The sequence below is a fragment of the Heteronotia binoei genome, chromosome 19, assembly GCF_032191835.1.
Source record: "Heteronotia binoei isolate CCM8104 ecotype False Entrance Well chromosome 19, APGP_CSIRO_Hbin_v1, whole genome shotgun sequence".
NCBI classification, from domain to species: domain Eukaryota; kingdom Metazoa; phylum Chordata; class Lepidosauria; order Squamata; family Gekkonidae; genus Heteronotia; species Heteronotia binoei.
The window spans coordinates 23,934,456-23,961,302 of NC_083241.1; the positions used below are offsets into that span (position 1 = coordinate 23,934,456).

General features: G+C 41.9%; 1 protein-coding gene across 2 annotated transcripts; it reads right to left on the reverse strand.

Annotated features, from left to right (window-relative positions):
* Positions 1-2,640: 2,640 nt before the first annotated feature.
* AFG2B (AFG2 AAA ATPase homolog B) lies at positions 2,641-16,222 on the reverse strand. 2 transcript variants are annotated; one of them, XM_060260088.1, is made up of 9 exons: positions 16,110-16,222; positions 12,911-14,031; positions 12,125-12,310; positions 10,949-11,104; positions 9,288-9,497; positions 8,282-8,509; positions 6,755-6,889; positions 5,116-5,241; positions 2,641-3,505 (listed from the first exon to the last, which is right to left on the reverse strand). In XM_060260088.1, the coding sequence occupies exons 2-9, from the start codon at positions 13,979-13,981 to the stop codon at positions 3,350-3,352; spliced, it is 2,268 nt and encodes a 755-aa protein (XP_060116071.1). In that variant the 5' UTR covers positions 13,982-14,031; positions 16,110-16,222; the 3' UTR covers positions 2,641-3,349. The 2 variants fall into 2 exon arrangements, with proteins under 2 accessions (XP_060116071.1, XP_060116072.1); XM_060260089.1 differs by having other exon boundaries at positions 15,903-16,127.
* Between the last annotated feature and the right edge of the window lie 10,625 nt (positions 16,223-26,847).

Genomic DNA, 26,847 nt, shown 5'->3' on the forward strand with positions numbered 1-26,847 from the left:
TTCACAAGCCTCCAGCTGACTTGGCTTGGAGAAGTGATTTAAAGAAATGCTTTCTTCAAGCTAGCCAGTGGGGTGCTGGGGGCTTCGAGAGCCACACAATATGTGTGAAACAGCCACATGTGGCTCCATTAATTTGCATATTTCACAAAGGCTTTTGGAAATGCTTTTGAAACCCTCACCAAGACCTAGCGGTATACAGGTCTACACTAGCAGAAATGTGGAGTGCTTTTCTTAGCTGTTTTCTGCCTGTTTTGTTCTTACAGACTGGAGAATTTTCTTCAAATATACTTGCTGGGTTTTGTTTTCTGGAATTTAAATGAATCTTTCCTTGTTGATAGACACCAGACACCAATGAGCCGTTTCCCACCTGAATGGTCACGTGATCAAGCAAACACCTCCTGTCAAACACTGCTACCCCAGCTACTCAGGCAAGCAGGACAAATGGCCTCTGTGAGGAAAATAAGCAGACAGAAAATGCTCATTGTCTAAAAGCTGGAAGCCAGCTGAAGAGCAAAATTCTGTCTTATCTGAAGTATGCCTAGCAAAGCTTCCATGGCAAGGTGAGGATTCAAACCTGGGCCCTAGTTGAACACTCTAACCATAAGAACAAAGTTGGGAGTCCAGTATCACCTTTAGGATCAGCTAAATTTTATTCAGACTGTAAGTGTTCATATGCATGCATACTACTTCAGACAATGGAATGGGGTAGTGAACAAAGCTACATATAGCTGGTGGGCAGTGGTTAAGAATCACAAGTGGTACAAAGTTAGAATCCAATGGCAAAACAGTGAAATTAACGAACTGAAAGAACATTTGATCTGGACAGCATTTGTGTGGGAAACCAATAAAGCAGTAACATGTCAGGAGAATGAAGGTGAGAGTGTCACAAGGCAATAAATGCAGACTGTTAATTGCTCTATTGCTCTGCAAGTCTGGTTTAGACTTCCATCAAAAACACCACCAATAAGTAGTTTTCAAAAGGTCACCTTTTCAGTCTGTTGCAGTTAAGGTGGCCAGATGCCCCTCTCCTTTTTAGGCCAGTTCCTGAAATGTCCAACCTGTCCAAGACTGGCTGAAGTTGCTATGGAACAGCCACATGCAACCCAGAGCTACTAGCACTTTGAAAAAGGTCTGCGAAGGCTGACCAGGCTGTTTTGTGCAAATTAAAGATGCCAAAATGCAGGAAGAGACAGAGGAGTTTGCACACACATAGCAGACAGAGAAAGCACTGTGGCAAATTGCATTTGTTTTCATTATAGTAGCTGCCTGTATATTTGCAATTTTTGTGCACTTTTGAGTCATCTGTAGAAAGCCACTGTAGTTTAAACTCACCTAATACCTGCCCAATATTTAGGCTCTGCACCAAGGTCCACATTATCCCTTTGAAGTGTGTATGCGAATCTATTAGTACAGAAACTGAGAAATGAGCCAATTCAGAGGGAGGGGAGACTGTAGCCATGCATCTCATCAACACATAAATCTGCTGTATCCTGAATCATACAAGTGGTCCATCAAAGGTCAGCATTGTCCTCACAGATTGGCAGCAGTTCTCCAGGATTTTAGGCAGAGAGATCTTTCACATCACTTTCAGCTGGAAATGCTGGGATTGAACTGGGACCACTGGCCTGCCAAACAGATGCTCTGCCCTCCCCCATCCCTCTGACAGTTTTGGATTCACATCGAACTGAAACCCCCTTAGCAGCATTTTTAATGGCACTGTCCTATTTTAATTGGATTTTTATTGCTGTGAACTTTCAGGACCTAATTAATGACTGAAAAACAATATCACAATACAAGTCATTCATATTTGCTTATATTTAACTATCCTTCCCCTCAGTCTTTAAACTGTTATTTGGAGGTACACTGCCTCAAAACTCAGCGGCTCACTTAGCTACCATGACAGATGCTCAACGAAGACATGTAATCCTCGTGGAGACCACAGAACTTCCTCCTTTCCGCTATGAAAACTGTTCATTTTTACCCACTGCCTCCTGCTTTTTAACCAGTTACTGATGCTTTAAGATGACATAGCCTCTCAACACATGACTACAAAGATTTCTTGGAAGATGTGGGGAGGGACATTGTCACAAACCTTCTGGAAATTCAAGTGCATAACGTCTACTAGCTTACTCTCATCTACATGTTTGCTGACTCTCTCAAATAAGTCTACAAGACCTCCTTTTACAGAATCCAAGCTGTTTCCCCTTCAGCAGTCTCCTCCTTAAATATTTTCAAATTTATTAGTGTTTACCAGAAAAGTACCAGGCACTTAGGTCAACCAGTGTGTGATTGACAGGATCCCTTTTATGTAGGCTACCTTCCAATCCTCTGGTAAGGAGGAGGATTTTAGGGATTACATATTTTTATTAAGAGTTTAATATTCATACTATTAAAAAAGCAATTCAGGCAAAGGAGATATTAATATTTTTAAGCAATCTGCTCCTCAAGTTTTCTTTTTTTTTATTATAAATTTTGTTTTGCCAATTTTTTTGTTCCTCATTTGAGCAAGACTTTTCCAAAATCAGAGGACTGGAAAGTAGCCAACATGAGTGCTATAGTTTCCTTGATTCCATGCATTATGGCATCTTCACAGTAATATTCAAACTGTTAAAAAAGCAATTCAGGCAAAGGAGATATTAATATTTTTAAGCAATCTGCTCAAGTTTTCTCTTTTTTTTATTATAAACTTTGTTTTGCCAGTTTTTTTGTTCCTCATTTGGGCAAGACTTTTCCAAAATCAGAGGACTGGAAAGTAGCCAACATGAGTGCTTGATTCCTTGATTTCCTTGATTCCATGCATTATGGCATCTTCCACAACTTGTTCGTTTATTCAGTTTTACTCTCTCTCATAGACATACATGGAATCTGATAAAGTTATGGTTACTCTTCTTGAGTGGCTTGACAACATATGTGCCTCTCCTGGGATTCTGGTGAATACAGTGATCATCTTCCCTCACTAGCTCCACATCTAATTGGTTTTAAGGCATAAGCTTTAGAATCGCAATCTTAGAAACAGTGGGGGGCATATGTAAAAACTGGAGTAGGCTTGCTGGGGATCTGTATTTTTACTTTCCGGGAGATGAAGATTCTTTTCCCCTTCAGGACCAAGGACAAGGGAAAGTGGTTTTCCAGTTCACAGTACTGATTGGTTGCTAACGTCAACAGAAATTCTCTCGCATGTCAGTACAAGTACAGAGTTCTATTGTAGTCTGGGCAGAACCGCTGTAATATATTGCACAGCCTTGGCAGAACTCCTATAATAGATCCTTCTAAGTTACTTTTCTTTATAGATCTTTGATTGGGTTTGATTACAGAAATGCAGAGTACAAGTTTTTCTCTTCTTGTTGCTTTACAAAGGCCATTTATGTTTTGTAAATAATCTTTCATAAAATTCCAACTCTTTGGGTGTTAATGATGGTTTCACTGTCTCAAATGACATCACAAAATGTTTGTGTTTCACAGCTGTTGCTTCAATTTGGTTCTCCTGCAGCGCCAATAAAGCAGCCTAAAAGAGAAAAGAAAATGGATAACGCTTGAACAAACAAACTGTGTGTCTGTCGTTTGCAGTTGACATCTGGCATAGTTGTGATCTCCTTTCCTACATGTTTATTTCAAACATTTCTATGCCACCTTTCCACCCAAATCAGAGTGCCCATGGTGGTGAATGTTAAAACAAACATTAAAAACACCCAAAAGACTGGCGGCGGCGGGGGGGGGGGGGGGTCTTATAAGAGCTAATGAGGAAACACCAGACAAAAAAACCCCTTTGCTTTCTGGCAGCCGATGGCAATAGAGAGGCAAATAAACCTCCCAGGGAAGGAAGTTGCCAAGTTTCAGTCCCATGACTGAGAAGGCCATTTCTGGGGTTGCCTCCCATCTAGCCTCAGATGGGTACACATGCTGTAAAAGCTGAGCATGGAAAGTGCACTGGAGAGTGGACATAAAAAGAGAGAGTTTTTGTTTGTATAGTTAAACAAGGAAAATTTTCTAATCAAAATTATAATTATATATATTCCAGGGAAACTGGAAGCCTTTTTGTTTTTTCTTGTTCTTTGTGTTGTATTTTGTTTGATGTCTGTGATGGCTTTAAGGTTTTTTTGGTACGTCTCCTAGTTCTATTCCTTAATAAAATTAAAATTTCTCAAAATAGAAAGAACACAAGGGTTTGTAGAATCTTTCAGGCTCAAGTGCCGTGTTCTACTGGAGAAAGTTTTCCTTCCAGACGTTTCGTTCTCAGCTGCGGAGAACATCCTCAGTGGCGTTGCAGCCGGAGCAGGCGCTCTGACCTTCTTGGCTGCTGTGCATTGAGTGGGGCCAGGGCTGCTGGAGAGCTGCTATTTCTAGGCTGGAGGGGGTGTGGTGAAAGGGCAATTGGTTTGTGGATGTGCCCATTGTTTGGTGGGGCTTCCTGGAAGGGTAGTGATAAGGAAACTGGCTGTTGAATGTGACTATTGTTCTGTGTTAACTGCTGTGAGGGTTGGAAGGGGTGTGAAGATAAGGAAGATGGTTGTTGACTGTGCTGATTGTTCTGTGGAATGTATTGGTTGTTCTGTGACTTTCTGCAATTTATAGTCTGCGACTTTCTGCAATTTATAGTCTGTAGGGTGTTTTGCAGAGCTGGGTACAAAAGATTGGTGGATGAAAATGCCTTCTTCCTTTCTGTTAAAATTGTGCTGGTGTTTGTAACTCTCAATAGCTTCTCTGTTCAGGCGGGTATGATAATGTGATAAAGAGCACTGTAGGGGAAGAGAGGTAGTCACCCCTCATCCTCTTTTATCCCAAGAAAAGAATGGGAACCCTAGCCTCTGTTATTTTGCCCCACAGGGAAGAAATGAAGACATGCCATTAATTTTTGCAGAAGCACCTGTAATCCAGCAATTGCTGACCTATCTTGTAGGGTCTTTTAAGAAGAGGCAGAGAACACCAGAACTCTTAGTTTGGGAGCTGTAACAAGGTATGTTGCCAGCAGACTTCCCTACAAAAAAAGTCGCAACATCACACTGTTTGCAGTGCTGTTTCACAAAGTCATGAGACACTCTAGGCTTACTCCAGAAATGAATGCATAATATGAAATTATAAGTCACTGAGAATTTAAGAGAAGAAATCTTGCCTTACCTCCTTACAGAGATTTTCAAGATCAGCTCCAGAAAACAGATTAGCTCGGGCTGCTATATCTTCTAGGGACACCTCAGAATCTATAGGAATTCTTTCAGTGCAGATTCTCAAAATAGAAAGCCTTCCCTATTGCAGAAGGCAAAAGACAGAGCTATGTGTGTATTCTTTACAGGGCAAATGCTGCAATTCTACACATATTCAAAATGAAATCACATGCATGCTGTAAAATACAGCAGTGCTAAAATGCAATTGTAGATTATCCTTCATGTATGTCAATTTAGTCAAATCAGGAAGCAGGCAGAAGAGCACAAAACTGTGTTTTTATTTTTCATACATGTACAATGATGGCAGGAGAAAGGCTCAAAATAGCCTTATGAATTTGATTTTACTTAGGAATAAGACTTAAATGGGACTTTCTCAGTAAACATAAATAGCACTTGGGTGCATGAGTGCAATATTGTACAGTTACTACTTTAGAGTATGTTCCAGAAGACTAGAAAAGCAAATGAGGAGATATACAAAGATAAAACAAAATTCTGTCATACTCTCAAATGTTGCTTAGTATCTGCCTCCACAGTGACCTGAATATCTGTCTTGGCAATTCTTCTCTAACTACTGTGTAGCAAAGATACACAGCAGCACCCCAACCCAAATGCAATCTTAGTGCATTACAAAGGATTCTGGATATATCCTCTCTAACATTCTCGGTTAATATCTGACAATGGCTAAGCCTGCAAGGCCTGATTTTAGAGCAGTCTCAACCTTCTCTTTAGCTGATGAAGCAGCTGCAATTCAAGGAAATCTGCATATCTTCCATTACAGATATTCCTGATAACTTTTAAAGGAATTTCAAGTTTCCTAGGAACATAGCTTGAATATCAACAGTCACTTCAAAGTTGCAATCTTATCAAACATTTAGAATGATTAGTTACCAAATGACACACAAACTATAAGTAATATACCTTTCTATGTTTACCACCCTGTATTTGGAATCATATATTCCTTTGGTTCAGTTATGTATGAGTTTTAGATTTCTTCCATCTACCCTTCTTGATGGGAGATATGATTGGATCCTGTATGAAATATTTCTGTCCATCTCATTCCAGTACGGCAGAAACAATTGAGCATGTCCTCTTATACTGTCGGTTTTACTGGAACATTCACTTACACACAATTATTCTGGTGTGTCTAATCAATTCTATATTTCACTCCTTCTTGGTGATCATTGTAATGAAATAACTTTTAAAGTAGCTAGAATTTGTGCCTTGGCATGTTTAATTAGGCAGAAGAACACGGCTTCTGTTTTAACAAATTTTAATTAAGAACTACATTTTATGTTAATATGTCTTTATATATTTATGACATGCAGGGCTATTTTTGTAGCAGGAACTCCTTTACATATTAGGCCACACCTCTGATGTAGCCAATCCTCCTGGAGCTTACAGTAGGCCCTGTACTAAAAACCCCTGTAAGCTCTTGGAGGATTGGCTACCTTGGGGGTGTGTGGCCTAATATGCAAAGTAGTTCCTGCTACAAAAAAAGCCTTGATGACATGTATTCAATGTATATGTCTATCTATTATTCCGATTTTGACTTTTGATCTTGGATTGTAATAAACATTCATTGATTGATACTGTACCTTCTGATCAGGAGGAGGAACATAGATAATCCTGTCCAACCGCCCAGGACGCAACAAGGCATCATCCAACATGTCCGGTCTATTTGTTGCAGCAACAACCATGACATCTTTGTTGAAAACCTCCTGAAGTTCCAACTAGTAAGAAGGTACAAATTTAGACTAATGAAATAAATATCCATTCATGCATTCCATTTATATCCTGCATATTCCTAAAGTTACACCAGACTCTTTACAGTATATAAAGGAGAAAAAAAAATAGCCACAGAACTAACCGCATTCTGCCCAGGGTGATAAAACTATGCACATTTCAAGAAAAGCAATGCTTCTGAATCCAGGATTAACCATGGCATTTCAAAAGAAAAGGAATGGCAGTTCAACATGAACGGTATAGTCCTAAAGTGAATTATATTCTAAGTCCATGGAAGTCAAGGGGTTTAGACGGGTGTCTCTCTGCTGGAAACAGGGCCAGCCTTGTTTCACTAAAGACGCCTTAGTAGCCTTTTATGGCTCTAGATTCTGCTTATGCCACAGCTGCTTCAGCTTTAGGAAACAATGAGTTGTTCCTCTATAAAGAAGAAGAAAAAGGCAAGGCAAATGCAATTCTGGGCTGTATCAACAGAAGTATAGTGTCCAGATCACATGAAGTGATGGTATCGCTTTACTTTGCTCTGGTAAGACCTCACCTGGAGTATTGTGTTCAGTTTTGGGCACCACATTTTAAGAAGGATATAGACAAGTTGGAACAGGTCCAGAGGAGGGCAATGAAGATGGTGAGGGGTCTGGAGACCAGGTCCTATGGGGAAAGGTTGAGGAAGTTGTGGATGTTTAGCCTGGAGTGGAGGCGGCTGAGAGGTGATATGATCACCATCTTCAAGTACTTGAAGGGCTGCCATATAGAGGATGGTACAGAATTGTTTTCTGTAGCCCCAGAAGGTAGGACCAGAACCAATGCGTTGAAATTAAATTAAAAGAGTTTCTGGCTCAACATTAGGAAGAACTTCCTGACAGTTAGAGCAATTCCTCAATGGAACAGGCTTCCTCAGGACGTGGTGGGCTCTCCTTCCATGGAGGTTTTTGAACAGAGGCTAGATGGCCATCTGACAGCAATGAAGATCCTGTGAATTTAGGGGGAAGTATTTGTGAGTTTCTTGCAGTGCGCAAGGGGTTGGACTAGATGACCCTGGAGGTCCCTTCCAACGCTGATTCTAAGAAGACGGCAGATTTATATCCCACCCTTCTCTCTGAATCAGAGACTCAGAGTGGCTTACAATCTCCTATATCTTCTCCCCCCCCCAACAGACACCCAGAGAGGTGTGTGGGGCTAAGAGGGCTCTCACAGCAGCTGCCCTTTCAAGGACAACTCCTACGAGAGCTATGGCTGACTTAAGGCCATTCCAGCAGCTGCAAGTGGAGGAGTGGGGAATCAAACTCAGTTCTCCCAGATAAGAGTCCGACCACTTAACCACTACACCAAAGGGAAAAGATTTTTTAAAGTAGCTATTTCTACATGATCACACACGGAGATACCTCTTTATTGTTTTTAATTTGTTCTTGACAGTCGCCATCCATCTCTGCTTTTCTTCCTCTTCTCTCGGTGACCTTAAGTCCGATGCCATCCAATTCATTGAGGAGGACAGAAAGAACTCTTTCCTGGACACCATGTCCCGTTTTACCAACTGATCGAGAACCCAGGATAGAATCAATCTCATCCAGAAACACTATTGCCGGAGAATTAGCTCTTGCTTGGTGAAAGACCTTGAGGCAGATTAGAAAATGAGATAAAATGGACATTTTGTATATCCTTGCTTTCAAGTTTTTAAGTAAGTACACTTTGTCCTGCATTTTTTAATGATAAAGTCAAAGAAAACTAATTTTAGCTATGCTTCCTTCGACCCATGTTTTTAGCAGCATCTCTAATACCAAAAGCATAAATGAGAAAAATAGTTCAATGATGCTAGTTAGTATCAGCCCCCAGATAATCTAACTTAACATTCCTTGACTGAAAGGATGATTTTCAGAGGATGAGATAATGGCTGGATTCAGACATATTATTAAACCATCACTTGGTGCACTAAAACAAAAAAATTAACCCTTTGCTACCTGGAAGAGTTTTTTAAAATCCTGGGGCTCATAAGACCCCTCCTCTACCTTTTCATCTCTGCTCATCTGCCCATTAATCAATTTCAGCAAAAGGTAGTTTGATGTAATATCTAAATTGGTACTCTCTGATTCTGTACTAGTCCTGCAAATTAAGATTCTAATCAATTATTTGTTCCCGGTCTGAAATCCTGCTTTGAAGGGCTAGTGGAAAGCACTGCTTACCACTTCTGATGTCACGGCCAGCAAAACTTAGAAATTACTTAGAAGATGATAGTTCTTGAACAGAGCTCACAAAAGCAAGCCTCTTGCAGGACTGTTTTGTAGCTCCATACTATGGTTTGGTTTCACTTCTGAACCTACAGTTCTTGCAAATGAAAGTGTCGGAATGACTATATAAATATTTTCTCATGGATTAAGACAACAAAAATCAAACCTGGGACAAAATCTTCTCCGAGTCGCCCACATAAGGTGAGAAAAGATCAGCACTGCTCACGGACAGAAAGGAGCAGTGGCAGCTCGTGGCTGCAGCTTTCACAAGGGTTGTTTTGGCACATCCCGATGGTCCGTACAAAAGGATACCCTTTGGGCGGGCCAGCCCCATCCTAACAAAAGCTTCAGGGAATTTTATGGGCCATTCAATGCTCTGTTAAAAAAAAAAAGCGGAAACTCCCATCAGTTTCTCTTGCTGTTGTGTTGTACAAAACTAAAAAACAAACAAACTTCTGTGGCCTACGAGTAACCACAATACAAAAATATCTTTCCATCAAGTGAAAGACTGAGCAGCTGGCCAGGAGATTGTTGACAAGATTTGAGGTTTCAAAAAAGAAAGCCTTCAACCTTGAGAAAGGGGGCCCCAAAATGTGAAGTACACCAGGAGAAGCGTAGTGACTTGCAGGCTTCATTATTCAATTCTGAGACTGAAGGTTTGCTGCAAAGATGTTATTTTGTACCTCTTGTTACAAAATACTGTTGCTTTATGTCATTACATCCAAGTAGCAGTTTATCTATTTGCATACCTGCGTGTGCATGTCTGTCTGCTGTCTGCTTATGTATATTGTTTTCAAATGGAATGAAAAGTGTTTGTGGGCACCTTTTAGGATCCAAACCAGCTCTGGCTTTTGATATAACTTTTATATAATGTGTGTTGGGTACAGATAAATTTAGTCATTCAATGAACTGACGGCATTTTGGGCAAGATATTTTTGTATTGTGGTTATGTTGTATAAGCCAACACACTTTTGAGCCTTCGTACTGGTGACTGCCCTCTGCCTCTCAGGCACACATAGGCCCCACAATCTACAGAGGACTGCAGTCTTTCTTGCGTTTCTTCCCAGGCCTAAACAACTTGAACCTGTAAACGTCTTTGTAAGCATGGGAGAAGATTTTTAACAAATATATAAAGTAACTGTATAGTCCCCACCCTACCCCAGATTCTATAGGACAGTAGCTAGCATAAAAGTTGAACATCCAGTGTTCAGACAGGTGAATACATTTTTTTCCCCTGTCAAGTCACTGCTATCTTATGGTGACCCAATGGGCTTTTCAAGGCCAGAGACATTCAGAGGCTGTTTGCCAGTGGCTGACTCTGTGTCATGACCCCGCTGTTCCTTGAAGGTCTCCCATCCAAATACTGACCAGATCTGCTGTTGGGATCGATTATTGCAATGTTCGATTATTGCAATTCATAATAATTCTTGCATTTACATAGCTCCTAGAAGGTTCAAAATTCTTCAGAAACAGTCTCCTCAATGCTTAAATTAAAGCAACTCTGCAAGATTGGGGCTCGGGAAGGAACGGAATCTGAGAGACAAAGAGAGACAGCAGCTTTCCCTACTTGTTTTTTATTAAAAGATGTTCAAAACCAAACAGCACTGGAACTGTACCGAATATCAGTAAGGAAGTTAATATCCAGTGTTAGTGAATTTGGAAAGCAGAGGAGCAGGGAGATCTGAGTACAATTCCTGCTCATGAACAGCATCCATCAGGTCTCCTGCAGCATGAGGAATACAAAGTTTACAGGCATTAAGACAACATTTCAGAGTAAAAGAAGTAGTCAGAAGAAGAAGCAGCAAAGAGCCTGCTGTGGTACCCTACCTGCTTTAACTTCAGCTTCACATTTCCGAGCCCCCCAATCTGATCCCAGGTGACAGGCTTAAAGTCCGATAGACCGATGCTGCTTCGAAAAGAGGATGGCCGAATCTTTTTCAGTGCTTCATAGAAGTCTGACATGTTGACTGCATTAACTGATTCCTGAAGAAATACAAAAATAACAAAGGTTATAGGCATTTATTTCAAAGTCAAAAAGTGTTGCAATCCTTACAACAGCCTTGAGAGGAAGAGACAGAGAGATAGGGAAAATGCGAGATAGGGAGATAGGGAAAATGCAGCAAGGCAGAGAGACTGCCTTGGCTAAGGGCATGTAATGAGTGAGGCAGAAATGGGATATGAATCAGGGGCATTCTGGATTGCTGTTCATTTTCTTAGAAGTTTGGAAGTCACTTACCTGTGAGCAATCAAAGTACTAACTCTTACACGTTGATTCTACAGACACAAAATGCTGTAGCACATAAAATCATAGAATCACTGTGTTTGTCAGGCTGCTGCTTAAAGACTGCCAGTAAGAGGGAGCTCACAACCTCCCTAGAAAACTTGATTCTACTGCTGAACAATGCCTACTGCAGGGGTGGCCAATGGTAGCTCTCCAGATGTTTTTTGCCTACAACTCCCATCAGCCCCAGCCATCGGCCATGCTGGCTGGGGCTGATGGGAGTTGTAGGCAAAAAACATCTGGAGAGCTACCGTTGGCCACCCTTGGCCTACTGTAAAAAAAAAAAAGTTTCCCCTAATATCTAGCCAGTACCGTCCTGCCCTTAATTTAAACCCATTATTGCAAGTCTTCTTTTCTGCTGCCAACAGGAGTAGCTCCCTGCCCTTGTCTAAGTGACAGCCCTTCAAATACTTAAAAGAGAGCAATCCTGTCTCCCCCTTCAGCCTCCTCTTCTCCAGCCTGAACATTCCCAGGTCCTTTGCCTTTCCTCAGAGGGACTCCAGGCCCCTGATCTTCCTCACTGCTCTCCTCTGCACTCCCTCCATGCTAGTGCACTGGCACAATTCCACAAAAGATGTGCTTGTGCTTGGCGCAAGGACATTCAACATGCTGATCACGGATGAAGCACCTGAGTAATTAACTCAAAACAAAAGAGGTTTGGTGGTCAAAGAAGTAAACACAGGTAACAGGCTTAGGGCTGCTGCTCGAAATGGGATTCATACCGAAGAAGCACGAAACATAGCCTGCAGGGCAGCTTCTCTGCAGAGCGCCGTGAGGTCAGCTCCGACGTAACCTGTTGTTATTTCTGCAAGCTCAAGCAAACTGACGTCGCTGGACACAGGCATGCCAGAAGTAATCAGCTGCAGAATGGATTTCCTCTGTGAAACGGTTGGTGTCCCAATGATCACCTGAAAGCAGCCAGAAGGAAAAACGACCAGAAACATGTTGCTGTATTTTTATCACTTGGTTTAATCCTAGGCAAGTCAGAGCTTAATTTACTTGTAACAAAACCTCAGTTGGTCTCTATGTTGAAAGCCGGGCCTAAGTGTCATTCAGATGATCTAGATTTTAAAAACCTGAAGTTTTTGCCTGAAGGATCTTCTGATGGAAATCTCTCCTCCTCCAGAGGAAGACCGCTGTTCCTTGCCCCTCTCTGATGTTTATCAGATAAAACAATAAGGGCATTGCTGATTAACTATCATTATCTTGTATTCCACCCTACAGTGGCATATAATTGTCCACACTGTAAATTTAAACTAAACTAGGTTCAAACTCATTTAATTGTAAAGTGAATGCCAACAATGTAACTTTGTTTCTGAGAAAGGATGAGGTAACAAAGAATTTTCTTTCAAGAACTACTGCTCTTACAGTCCTTTGAGGGAATCTGCTAATTGACTGAAGCCAAAAGGAGGTGTCCCCAGATCTCTAGTGGATCATACTCTCTCTCACGTCCTGCCGAAACAAAACACCAAATGGAAACCACACAGTCAGAAATGAGACATAACTACCTCACGGTCAATTCTGCCCGGCCTTCTCAGGGCAGGGTCTAGAGCATCAGGCCTGTTTGTTGCTGCTATGATCACCACCTGGCTTCTTTCATCAATCCCATCAATAAGAGTTAGCAATTGAGCCACCAGACGATTTTCAGGAGCATTATTTGAACTTTCTCGTTTGGGGCACAAGGCATCAATTTCATCGATAAAGAGGACTGTTGGTCCTTCACTGGACATTTCTCTGGCTTGTTCAAACGCACGTCGCAAGTTCTCCTCGCTTTCACCAGGTCTCGGACCATACACAACAGGGCCATTAATGCAAAGAAGACAAGCGCCCACTTCTTTAGTGACTGCTTTGACACAAATTGTCTTACCCACACCTGGAGGCCCTACCAGAAGCACTCCTCTTGGGACAGAAAGGCCTAGCTTCTGGAAGGTTTTTGGAAAGCGTAAAGGCAAGTCAATCATCTCTTTCAATGACCTGCTGATATCCTCCATGCCAGCCACTAGAGTTTTTGAACTGTCTTCTACCAAAAGGTTATACCAGTCTAGCGTAACCACCTCTTTAACACAGACATTAGTTTTGACAGTCACTAAACCAGCTTCTTCTGTGGCAGGCTCCATAGACAATATTTCAATGCATGCCACTGGATTGCCCAGAACTGGGCTGAATGAAACAACTTGAAAAATGGAAACACAAGCATTTCGCAGTAGCTCTTTGGCCAATTCCTGCAGCATGGCTTCCGGAGTGTATTTTTTCATGGCATGGTTCTTAAGGACCACCCTGACTGTCAGTTTTCTTAGCCTGTGACATTCCAGGATTTGCAAGCAGTCGGTGCTCAGAGTGAGATTCCATAAATGGTTCATCTTGACAGTGCGACTTCGACACTTGAGGTCGAATTGCAAGTAGCCATCAGCCAAGTCATGACGAGGCCAGGCTGTACACAGGCAAATGCCAGTGGGCAGGGTGATCTTAACCAGCGAGCCTAGCTTGGCACCCAGGCAGGAGAAAGCAGCAGGCCCCAATCGGCACCTCTGTGTGCCTTCATCTCCTGGATCCAGTGGGAGCACTCTTAATGAAACCATCTTCAACAGCTAGGCACAGGTTTCTGCACAGCACACATGTGGGCATGTCCCTGAAAAAACAGAAGAGAAAAAAGAACGATCAGCTCTATGAAATCGGAACAGTTGACAGGAGTCCCTTTTCAGATTTCACTGGGGAATGGATAAGCAAAGGTTTTGGTACTGGTGTGGATTCAAATTGAGATTTAAAAACCTCCTCTTGGGTAGATTCAGAACTGTCACAAAAAAGCACTGCAACTTCTGAGAAGTTCCTTTATCTACAAATGACTGAAACGTGGGATTGGAGAAAGACAATAATGCTTAGAACAGCCAAAGGAAGCATGAGCTGGATTGACCTATAAAGGAAGCCACGGCCCTCGGCGGGACATTCTGGAGGCCCCCAATTCATAGTCACCTAAGTCAGAAGGCAACTTGACAGCACTTAACCCCCCCCCCCCCACACACACAAAGTGTCTGTTTTGCACCTGTTGGGTAGCTGTGATTGGAACCAGGCTCCCAATCCCTGCAAATCTCTCTTTTTTTGGTAACCAAACTTTTATTTTGCAATATATTGAAATACATTCATCTATTCAAATTCAAATATACTTCTCCAATACATTACATATTTTCCTCCCCCCCCCCACTCTTATTCATGACCTCCGCCGGTACTTAAAACAAATTAAAAGCATATTAAAGGTAAATTCACAATTATAGAATCTTTAGAGAAGAAGAAATATATATATATATATATAATTCACTAACCTTCTCTCTAATAATCACTTAGCACTTATTAAACACAACACTCATAATTATTAATTCAGTTCCAGAGTTCCTTCTATCTTAGTCTTATCTTAACTCTCATATATATATATTTACCAAGTAGCTATGTTCTACTAATACTTTTATCACAATAGCACAATACCTCTTTATCATTAAAAGTTCAATTAATGTTGTCATACACTACTAAATATCTTTTCACCATTATAAAATTTTTACACAGAGAGTTATCTTTCCCCAACCCTTTCTCTATAATTCACTTAATGCTTATTAAACACAAAACACAAAACCCAAAGTTATAAAATCAACTCCGGAATTCCAACTATCTTCGTTTTATCTTAACTCACATATGCATAATTACCATGTAACTATATTCTACTAATTCATTAATCACGATTCTTCTTTATCATTTAAATTTCAGTTAATGTTGTCATAAACCACTAAATGACTCTTCACCCTCCATTGTATTTCCACATAACTTTGAAATTTACTCCAGTCTTCTTTAAACTTCTCCAAGTTGTTGTCTTTTAAGATTCTAGTAAGTTTGTCCATTTCACTCCAGTTAAGAACCTTTAAGACCCAGTCCCATTTTCAGGTATTCTGTCTTGCTTCCACATTTGCGCATACAATGTTCTCGCAGCTGAAAGCAAATACCACAATAATGTTCTGTCTTGCTTCGGAAAGCTTTCCATTTGTAATCCCACCAGAAAGACAGCTGGTGCTCTCTTAATATTATAACCCAAAATTTTCAAAGGGCCACACAGTCTTTGTGCATGTAACTGTTTACCCTTCTAGCTTTTCCCCACACCAGCGAGTAGTCTTGCAGGGAGAACATGATATAGAAGAAGATATTGGAGTTATATCCCGCCCTATACTTTGAATCTCAGAGCGGTCACAATCTCCTTTACCTCCCCCCCTCCCAACAGACACCCTGTGAGGTGGGTGGGGCTGAGAGAGCTCTTGCAGCAGCTGCCCTTTCAAGGACAACTCCTGCGAGAAATATGGCTGATCCAAGGCCATTCCAGCAGGTGCAAGTGGAGGAGTGGGGAATCAAACCCGGTTCTCCCAGATAAATGTCCGTGCACTTAACCACCAAACCAAACTGTACTGTATCAACCCAAACTATGCTCTGGGTTTTGGTTCAACCCTGAAATCTAGCAGAACTTACTCCATATGTTATGCAAAGACTATGCCTGGGCACGTACCGAGTGGCCTTCCCACACCATTGACAACTGTAAATCCCCAGATTTTTTTTGGTGGGGGGGTATTTGCTGATTAGCAGCTGAATAGCCAGGCAAGGTTAATCCCTCAGCACATCTCTGGATAAGAATCTGAGCATGTATATCTCAAAAGGAAAGGGAAAAAAACCCCCTACCTTCCCAAAGCAACACCTCCGCCTCCTAAATGCAAACGACTCAGCGAGACACGTGAACTGTAGATGCTAACAGCAACGTTGAACGTCCCATGCGGAATAGCAATGCACCAATTGGCTCGTGCGTTTGCCAATCAATCCTAAAGTGGCGTACGCAGACTCTGATTGGCTCGGCTTTCCCCTGGTCTAATCAGAGGCGGCGGCGGAGTAGGCGGTGCAACTAGCCCCCCAATCAGAGAACGTGGGAAGGGAACAGGAAAGAGGCTTCTGATCGGGCGGAGGGAAGCCTCGTTGCAACGCGGGAATTTACTCAAAGGCAGGTGACAAAGTTGGAGTCCAAGTTAGAGCACCTTTAAGACCGTATACAGACGGGCAAGTCCAGCCCAGCAGGAACATATCTGCATATTATCATGCCACACCTCCTGGCATCACCATTGCTTCGCACAGGGCTTTTTTAACCAAAAAGCCAATCAGGAATTAATTTGCACGTTAGGCCAATAACCCCCGGATGCCAAGCCAGCTGGAATTGCGTTCCTGCTCAAAGAAAGCCTTGGGCAAGTCTGATTCCATCCTGTTTGACAAAATGGACATGTGCGCACGAAAGTTTAGAGACGGAATACAACAAAGGTGGCCTCATGTGGCTCTTTCACCCACTACCCTGTTGGCTGGCAGCTTGGAGAATGCATTTAAAGTTAAACGTTGCTTTCTTTCCACCTCTTCCTCCCCATCTATTTTTCTTCCTTGCGGCTCTAAAGTCTCAAACATCCAGCGTTTATTCTATGTTAAGTTTGGCTTAATAAATGTGTGACAAATTAACAAAGGTGTGACAAATGAACAGTGCAAAAATGAATTACAAAGGTAGAAGACAGGGAAGTAAAAGCAAGATAATACAATAAATGTTAGAAAAGGGCTTCAGCCTTCTTTCCTTGCAAAAGCACACTCCTGGACGTCCTGTGACTGTTATAGTCCTATTTCCTACCAAGGATTATGACCCAACAGCCTACCTCCACTGAGTGTATTCTGTATTCAGCCTGGTTCACACTTGCTGGTGAAAAAGCCCCTCCCACCAGATTGTAATGGTTAGAGTCCAGATTTTAGTGTTCCTTGCAGACTGCACACTGCATGATTCTTTCGTGTGCACTTATGTGAATGTGCCTTAGTGACAAGAATGCATATGCACTAAGTTCACCGGATCAGCATTGCTGTCAGATGGCCACCTAGCCTCTGTTTCAAAACCTGTCACCTCCCAAGCAAGCCTGTTCCACTGAGGAAACGTTCTGTCAGGAAGTTCTTCCTAAAGCTTAGCTGAAAACTCTTTCAGTTTAATTTCAACTCATTGGTTTTGGCCTGACCTTCTGAGGCAACAGAAAACAACTCTGCACCATCCTCTATATGACGGCCCTTTAAGTATTGAAGATGTCAGTCAGTCGGTAAAAATTTATTACAGTCAAAGACCAACATAAGTTCAGAACATTTCTTAAGACCATTTTACATTTCTACAACTCAGAACGCTAAAAACTTTTGATCATTCCAAACATTTCCACTTTCTAATTACTATAGTAAAGAATTTTGCTACTGCATAAGTTAAAAGTTTCTGCGTATCTTCTAAGAGCTATCCAGTGTACTTCAGACCTAAAATTCTTATAATACTTTAGTGGTACAAATTTGATATTCGAGAGATGTGGGGCTGTTGCATAATTCAGCCACATTTTCAAACTACTGTAGTTAACGGGAAGCATTGCTACATCATTTTGCAATTCAATATTGCAGGGGTGGCCAACAGTAGCTCTCAAGATGTTTTTTGCCTACAACTCCCATAAGTCCCTGCCATTGGCCATGCTGGCTGGGGCTGATGGGAGCTGTAGGCAAAAAACATCTGGAGAGCTAACGTTGGCCACCCCTGCAATATTGCTCAATCTTTGTAATACCAGAGCCTTTGCTTTATTCAAAACCAGGGCCTTTTTTGAGCAGGAACATACAGAAATGCAGTTCTGGCTGGCTTGATGTCAGGGGGTGTGGCCTAATATGCAAATAACTTCCTGCTGGGCTTTTTCTACAAAAAAAGCCCTGTGTGAAACAATGGTGGTGTCAGGAAGTGTGGCCTAGTATGCAAATGAGTTCCCACTGGAACTCATGTCAAAAAGCTCTTCTGGATTCAACCTAATCATTCTAACTTTATCAATTATCCTTATAGACCATATGGGGTAAGGTTCAGAGGCTAGGAAAAAGGGTATATTAAACCCTTTGGGTTTAAATGTATCCTTAAAAGTAAAGGTAGTCCCCTGTGCAAGCACCAGTCGTTTCTGACTCTGAGGTGACGTTGCTTTCTTTCACGGCAGACTTTTTACGGGGTGGTTTGCCATTGCCTTCCTCAGTCTCTTACACTCTCCCCCCAGCAAGCTGGGTACTCATTTTACCGACCTTGGATGGATGGAAGGCTGAGTCAACCTGAAGCCGGCTACCTGAAACCAGCTTCTGCCGGGATCGAACTCAAGTTGTGAGCAGAGAGTTCAGACTGCAGTACTGCAGCTTTACCACTCTGCACCACGGGGCTCTTACAATGTATCCTTAACCAGAAGTAAATTGCATATTCCTATCTTTTAAACTCTACTCTGGGAAGGCCTGTTTCTTGCCTTCGGATAGCGTTCAAAGTACATATAGGCGCATTAAAGAAAGCCCTAAGACATTTCAATTGTGCCGTTTCTAATATCTTCACAATAGCAGTTAAACCAATTTGTGACCCATATAAAAGTTTTTGCTTGGAATAATTTTAGAGCTGCAGGTATAAAACCTGAGTCCACTTTCCTAAAAAATCTGATAGCATTAGCACGCTTTTCTGCAGTGTTTGCTGATGCAATTGTAAGTGTCTTAAAGCTGGCATTGTATGTAAAAATGACTCCTAGATACTGAAAGGTTTTGGCCTGGTCAATGCTGTTAACTTTGATGTAAAATTGTAGTTTTTAAATAGTTGATTGATAACCGTTCAATATCACGTTATTCACTGAATTTTTTAAAGGGACATTTTAGGCCAGCTTTAGTTTGTGACAAAAGAACTGCATTGTCTGCGTACATCAAGATCAAAACCCTTTTTCCTCCCAATAAACTAGGGGTGTGGGTGTCCATTGTATGCAGACATTGAATCAGAGTTCACATATATATTAAATAGAAAGGGTGCAAGCAGACAACCTTGTCTGACTCCCTTTTGTACTGGGATTTTATTAGATAGTTTACCATCCTGAGTATATCTTATTTGAAGATTGTTATTTTCAAAATAGTTTAATTATCAAGTATAGCAACCTTTTATCTATTGATGTCTCTTCCAGCTTTGCTCATAGTCTTCATCTTGAAACAGTATCAAAAGCTGCCTTGAGATCCACAAAAGCAGCATATAGATTACCCTTTGCTGACTTTGTATATTTGTGGGCAAGATAATCTAACAGGGGTGTCGAACTCATCATGAGGGCCAGATTTGATATAAATGATACCTTGTTGGGCTGGGCCATGTCGGGTGGGGCCAGGCCATGCTGGGCCAGGCTATGTGTGTACCTGTTGAAGATTAGGTAGCAGATATATAAACTTTAGAAAGGACACAGACAAACACAATTAAATTTTTTTTTAAAAAAAACAAACTTTAAAACATGCCTTAAAAACCTTAAAATTTGCTTAAAATGTTAGCATGTTTGCAATTGAGCAAACCTTGCAAAGCAAGCTGTTATGCAGAAGGAAGCAAGAGAGAGGGAGAAGGAAGCAGATGACAGTCGGTTGCTCAGGGTCTGATAGGAGCCCTGCAGGGGCCTTATTCGGCCCCTGGGCTGCGTTTGGCACCCCTGATCTGAGACCAAATAATGGTCTAAAGTTGAGTAGCCTTGAGTGAATCCTGCCTGTTTAATTTCTAATGGGTTTTCTTGTTCTAACCATTTGCACAGCTTCAGGCATCAATGCTTGATATATTTGCAAAAGGCATTTAAAAGACTTATTGGCCTGAAGTTCAGGTCAGTATTATTCCTTTCTTATATATAGGCACTGTGATGGCCAGGCCCCAGTTCTTTGGTATTTGTGCTGGTGGTGATCATATCACCTCTCAGTCATCTCCTCTCCAGGCTAAACATACCCGGCTCCTTCAACTTTTCTTCATAGGACTTGGTCTCCCAACCCCTCACTATCTTCGCTGCCCTCTCTGGACACATTTCAGCTTGTCTATATCCTTCTTAAATTGTGCTGCCTCAAAATGAACACAATACTTTGTCTCACTCCCAAATATTCACAGGTCTTTTGCCTCTGAGTATGGATGGAGGTTCCATTGAGCTATTGTGGTTTATCAGGGCTTTTTTGGTAGGAAAAGCCCAGCAGGAACTCCTTTGCATATTAGGCTACGCCCCCTGACACCATGCCAGCAGGAACTGCATTCCTGTGTGTTCCTGTTTTTTTAAAAAAGGCCCTGTGGTTTATAATTCCAAGTGGATCCAGTCTGCTCGTTTTTGTCTGGGTTATTATTGAAACTGACGTGCAGGCACAGAAATTCATACTACAGATGTATGGAAGAATTCAACCCACAACCAGCCTTCCTAGAGCTTTGAAGCAGCTGAGTGGAGGCTGCTAATTTTAAAAGCAGAAGCTAAGCAGGGCCAGTACTTGGAAGGGGAGACCACCAAGGAAGAGAGGGGCTGCTTTGAAGAGGAAGGCAATAGCAAACCACTACTGCTTGTTATTGCCTTGAAAACCCCATGAGGACTTAATGAAGTCCCCAGGAGGCTGATCTTTGATTCCCGGTTGGACTCTAATGCAGTGGCCATCACCTCATCCTTGAGGTCCTAAGTTTTTAAAAGGTTATTTGATCTCCACTAGATGGCAGCTGAGCACCATTGATGAAAGTCTGCCTCCTTGGCGAGAACAGATTTTACAGGGAGTTTTCCTCCCTTGAAGAAACAAAAATCTAATCCAGCATTTTCACGAGTAACTAGATCATTTTTTAAATTCAGAATTGGAAGGGGCCAAATAGGCCATCTAGTCCAACCCCCTGCTAAGTGCAGGATCAGCCTAGGGCAGGGGTGTCAACCTCATTTGTTATGAAGGGCCAATATGACATAAATGAGACCTTGTTGGGCCGGGCCATGTGTGTACCTATTTAAGATTAGGTAGCAGAGATATAAGAACACATGAAGTGCTCAGATCAAATTGAGTTTTTGTAGTGGTTTCTGCTTCTTATGGGATCTTTCTGCCTCAATTTACTCAAATTTAAACCTATTAATCTTGCTGATGGTGTGCATGTTATGCGGACACATGAAGCTAGGGTTGCCAGGTCTGTGCTGGAAAATACCTGGAGACTCTGGGGGTGGATCCAGGAGAGGGAGGGGTTTGGGGAAAGGAGAGACCTCAGTATGGTACAATGCCACAGAGTTCGTCCTTCAAAGCAGCCATTTTCTCCAAGGGAACTGATCTCTGCCAGTTCTCCACGGTACCATAGAGTTCTCCACGGCACCATAGAGTTTTCTTCCCAAATTGCTAGAGCGTCCGGGAAAACCATAGAGTTTTGCCAGACACTCCTAGAGCGGCTGGTGCATGATGTCGCTTGATGCAATGACATCACTTTCAGGTGGGCCGGTGGGCTGAGAACCTCCAGGACAGTAGAACCCCTGCCCAGCTCGGGAACCTGGCAGCCCTACTGCCAGCTGGAGATCAGTTGTAAAAGCAGGAGATCTCCAGGCCCCACCTAGAGGCTGGAAACCCTACCCACTTCACCCTACCCAGTCCATCAGCCACTCTGTTCAAACAAGTTTTGTTTGTAGAGAACAATGCACCTTGTAAACATACCACAACTGTTGCCATCCTCCACAGCTTCACTGTGCCCAGCAACATCAGTTTACACAAAACACCCTCCTCCAACCCTTATGACATTGACAAGGGCATAGCACAGATTGGCTACATCAGGGGTGTGTGGCCTAATATTCAAAGGAGTTCCTGCTACAAATAAAGCCCTGTACGTCAGGCACATGACTGTCCATCTGCAAGGTTTTACATAAACTGTGCCTCCTCCCACACTTTGGTTGAGGAACTTGATGGAGAAGCTTTCTTTGTTTGTTTTTACAAAACTCAGTATATTACTAATCTGAAGGCAGTGAGGGTGAGCAGTAGGCTTCCCAATCCCCAGGTCCCAGCGGGGGATCCCCTGGTTTTACAGGCTTCCCCCCTCCCCCAGCCAGCTGGCCGGCGGGGGAAGCTCCACCCCCATAGCCATTATGTACCTCCAGGAATGATGGGGAATTGATCCGCGGGTGTCAGGGGCTCGGGGGGGGGCTGTTTTTTTGAGGTAGAGGCGCCAAATTTTCAGTATAGCATCTAGTGCCTCTCCCCAAAATACCTCCCAAGTTTCAAAAAGATTGGACCAGGGGGTCTAATTCTATGAGCCCAAAAAGAAGGTGCCCCTATCCTTCATTATTTTCTATGGAAGGAAGGCATTCTAAAAGATGTGCTGTCCCTTTAAATGTGATGGCCAGAACTCCCTTGTTCAATTATGCTTGTCACACCCTTGCTCCTGGCTCCGCCCCCAGTGTCTCCTGGCTCCACCCCCCAAAGTCCCCAGATATTTCTTGAATTGGACTTGGCAACCCTAGTGAGCAGCGTAGTAAAATCGTAAGAACAATTATTTTTTTTTTGGACTTTACACTGGGAGGAATCCACAGGTCAAGACAGATGGTGTGATTGGTTTGTTTGCTCACTCTCTGATTCAGAGGCACAGCAGAAATAGGCTGCTTGCTGCATCTCTCTACAGTTAGGTACTTGTTCTAATTCTGCCTCCTTCCAGTCAACCTATGCCTGGGAATCAGTCATTGTTTCCCCTGGCTATTGGGTAGGAATAGTTTTCAGAATGACCTTTGAGGCAAGGTTTAGCAAAATCCCATTCTCAGAAAAGGCTGGCCTGTTGTATCTCTGCATGAGCCACTGATCTAGAAGGAGATAATTTTTGGAAGAGTGGCTCATACAGAAATATAGTTGGTGGGTGGGCTTTTGCAACATGAGTAATTCTTCCTTTTCCTTGATTCTTTGGGTGTAAATGTGAAGTGTGCCACCCGTTCTAAGAATACAAGACAGTGCTCATCAGTTATCTAGAGTCTGGGAAATGCTGCTTTAGAGGCATGTTTGATTCTCTGATTGAGCCTTCTTAAACTTTTTGTTTGTTGCCTTTGTATGACTGTTGGTCTGTCTATAGTACATACAAGCAGGGCTTTTTTTCTGGGAGAACGTGGTAGAAAGGTGTTCCAGAACCTCTTTGTGGAAACAAGATTCTAAAAAAATGTTTAAATGTTCATGAGGGACAACTGTGTGTTTCTTCTTCATTTCCCTCTTGAGAGTTTTGGCACCTCTTTTTCCAGAAAAAAAGCCCTGCATACAAGTGCATAGCTTTGGAATGAAGGGGGAGAATTTATTAGCTGATATAACTCTGCTGGTTTCTAAAAGTGTGACAAGCACATCAAGTCTATTTACTTGTAGTTTCCACTACATTTCATATCAACACTAAAAGATCTGAAGCCAGAATTCTTTTTGCCCCATAGTGGCTTATTTTCCTGTATTATTATTATTGTTGTTATTGTTGTTGTTATTTCTTCTTCTTCTTCTTCCTCCCTTCCTCACACTTTATTCTGTCATTTGTCCCTCAAATCTTTGCAGATGCTGCAGTCAACGCCCTCATCAAAGCTTAGCCAAAATATACATTTTTAAAAATCAGATTTGGTTTCCAGCCCCCTAATAAATCATTCCTTTTCAGCATACTAGTCATTTCTGTTTTTCTGTTCTGAATGAACTCCAGTTTTTCCTCTTTGGTACAGAATACAGTGCAGGGTCCTAAGTGTTGACCTGCCAAAGTTACATTTCTAAGAATGAACATGATCCCCTCCCAGATCTGAGATATGATTAATTTGCAAGCTCACATCCAAACACCATTAGGCCCCACAACCCTAAACAAATATCATTTTGAAAACTTCCTAAGTAATTGATGGTCTACTATTAACTTTCAAGAATCTGTTGGCACTTGAAGTGGTTTTCTCTGACCATATACTCTAGCTGTCTCCAGCAAGCTGTTGCATTTTTATCCCACCCTTCCTCCGAGGAATAATACATAAATAAAAATATGTTATTGACATGATAAAGAAATAGATTTAGCTCAGTCATGTATAACTGATTATCACGTTAAGGTTTAGCAGGTTTGTTTTGGATTATTTTCTCAGAGCTGTTCTAATACGCATTTGTACTACAGGCTATATAGTATGAGAAACAATTACACTTGGCTTAAACTACCATAGAAGGATACTTTGCGTTATGGAGGGAAAAGGTGGCATCTCTTGCTGGCCTTGTTGAAGGCTGCCCCACTAACTGATACTACCTTCTGAGATCTCATGAGAGCAGCTGGTCTTGCAAAATTTCTCTCAGCTTTATTGTAATGTGTAGCCCCTTGAAATTGCCTGATTTCCACAAGAACCCCTTCTCCTGCCCCAGGTTAAACAAGGTCTGAGGTTGATGAGGGCTTATTTTGAAGATGGGTGTGGTTGATTTGGGCCAGTAGTTCTTATTTGGGATGGACCTCCTCTCTACTGCAGGACTTTCTCATTCCTTACACAGTTTGTGTTGTGAATATATACAGTTTGCTTCTTGAGGTGAGGTTGTAGAAAAAGCCCAGCAGGAACTCATTTGCATAATAGGCCACGCCCTGACACTAAGCCAGCTGGAACTGTGTTCCTGTGCATTCCTGCTTAAATAAAAAAAGCCCTGGGGTTAGGATCTGGGGGCCCCGGGTTTGAATCCCAACTCTGCCATTGAATCTTGCTAGGTAATCCTGGGCTGGTCACTCATTCTCAGCCTAACCTGCCTCACAAAGGATAACAGGGAGGAGGGAAGAGCCCTATTGTAAGCCATTTTGGAGTAAAGGTGTAAGTATTTAACTAAAATGGCAGGGCTATTGTTGAAAAGGTCCCAGGAGGCAGGAGCTGGAAAGTCAATCAAAATAGAAGATAGTGAGCTAAAGGGACCAATGGCTTAACTCCATATAAGGCATTTTTATACATTTATCCTATTTATGTTAGTTTCCCAACACATTTGGTCAGTTGTATTGAGTAAGCTGGCATTTTAATGTGAGAGAGGGTGAAAAAAATCTTGCTGAATTCTGTGACCTCTATAAAACAGAGGAGAATTGTGTGTACGTGCATCTGATGGATCCCGGTCTTTCTGCCAGGGATGATGTGAGGTTATGTGTTTATAAATTCAAAATATATATGTTTGGTATTATATTATAAATTTTGATCTTTAAAAAAAGAAAAGCATTACTTTGTGGTTTCTATTAGGCTATTCATGTTAAGGCTTGTCTACATAACAATATCCCAGCTTTTGTATATAGCCCTAATTCCATGAACTTGGGAGCTATATAGATTGCTGCCAGATGTAAATACTTGAATTATTACCTCACTCTATTGGCTTAGGCAAAGCTTCATTTCTTGAGCTGTCAATAAAAGCTGTGTTAGAATACCGCTGTTATTAAATCCTAATAATAAATAATGTTTTTGGAAAGCTATTTTGAAAGGCAATTCAAATTTGCCATGTCCTCCTTCACTTGGCTTGGATTTTGCTATCTCAATAGCTCTGTCCTGTTCACGCAAAAGTAAATCCCACAGAGGGACTTGTGTACAGAATTGCAGCTTTAGCATTTTTTTTTTTTTTTAAAAACAAGTTTCTTGAAAAAGCCTAACTAGAGGAGAAAGCCAGCATGTTAAAAAGGAAAACTGTAGCTGGGAGGGGAAGGGGATGTGTGTGAGGATGTGTTATGTCTTTATCATATAATCATTTATAGTGAAAGTCCCCCCCAATCATATTTGGACAAGTTGTTTCCTGTGTCTGTGTTCAAACTTTGACAGCATTAGAAAGTAAGATGCAGTGAAGCACTTAATTGTTCAGTACCCTTTTATGCTTCTGCAGAACCTTTTGTTATCAAGGACTATCCATGCAAGAGTTTTGTGTGACTGAAATTTTACTGTTCTGCAAGCAGCATTTCATTCAGGATTCCACACAGCATTTAACACTGCTATTTTCTTCATGAAAATCCACCTCCCCCATTTACATGTACTTAAAATAGTTCCTGTTTAGCAAACGTTCTGTTTCCTCCTGTATTATTTCCTTTTGTTTCATTGATTAATTAAACTGTAAAAAAAATGATTCCCTGTGCTGACCTCAGGGCCGGATCTAGGGGGGGCAGAGGGGGGTGCTTGCCCCAGGCACCACTGGAGGGGAGCACCAAATTGAGTATGGAGTCCATTCTATTCTATGGGCCCAAAAGGTAGAATGGGCCCATAAGGGGGTGCCATTTTTTAATTTTGCCCCCCCCTCAAAAAACATGTAGATCCGGTCCTCCATGGCTCAACAGGACATTAATGAATAATTTGCTAATTATCAGTTCTTGATTATGTGTGGGCAGAGACTTAAGTGCTGCTTTTCACATTGCAGGTTAAAGCTGCTACTCTTTATTTTATGTTCTATTACATTTTCACAACAATGCTGTAAACAATCTTAAAAGAAATTCTAAAAATGAAACGAGAGTTGCTTTGTTGAAAGCAGTTCATAACACCATGGTCCCCCCAGAACAGTGAGTAAACTGATGCATAAGCAGGTCCCTAAGATTGAACTGGAAGTAATCCAAGCTGGAAGTTGAAGGAAAGGAGGAACATTTAAAGAGGTAGGCCTGAGAAGTTCTTTCTGGATA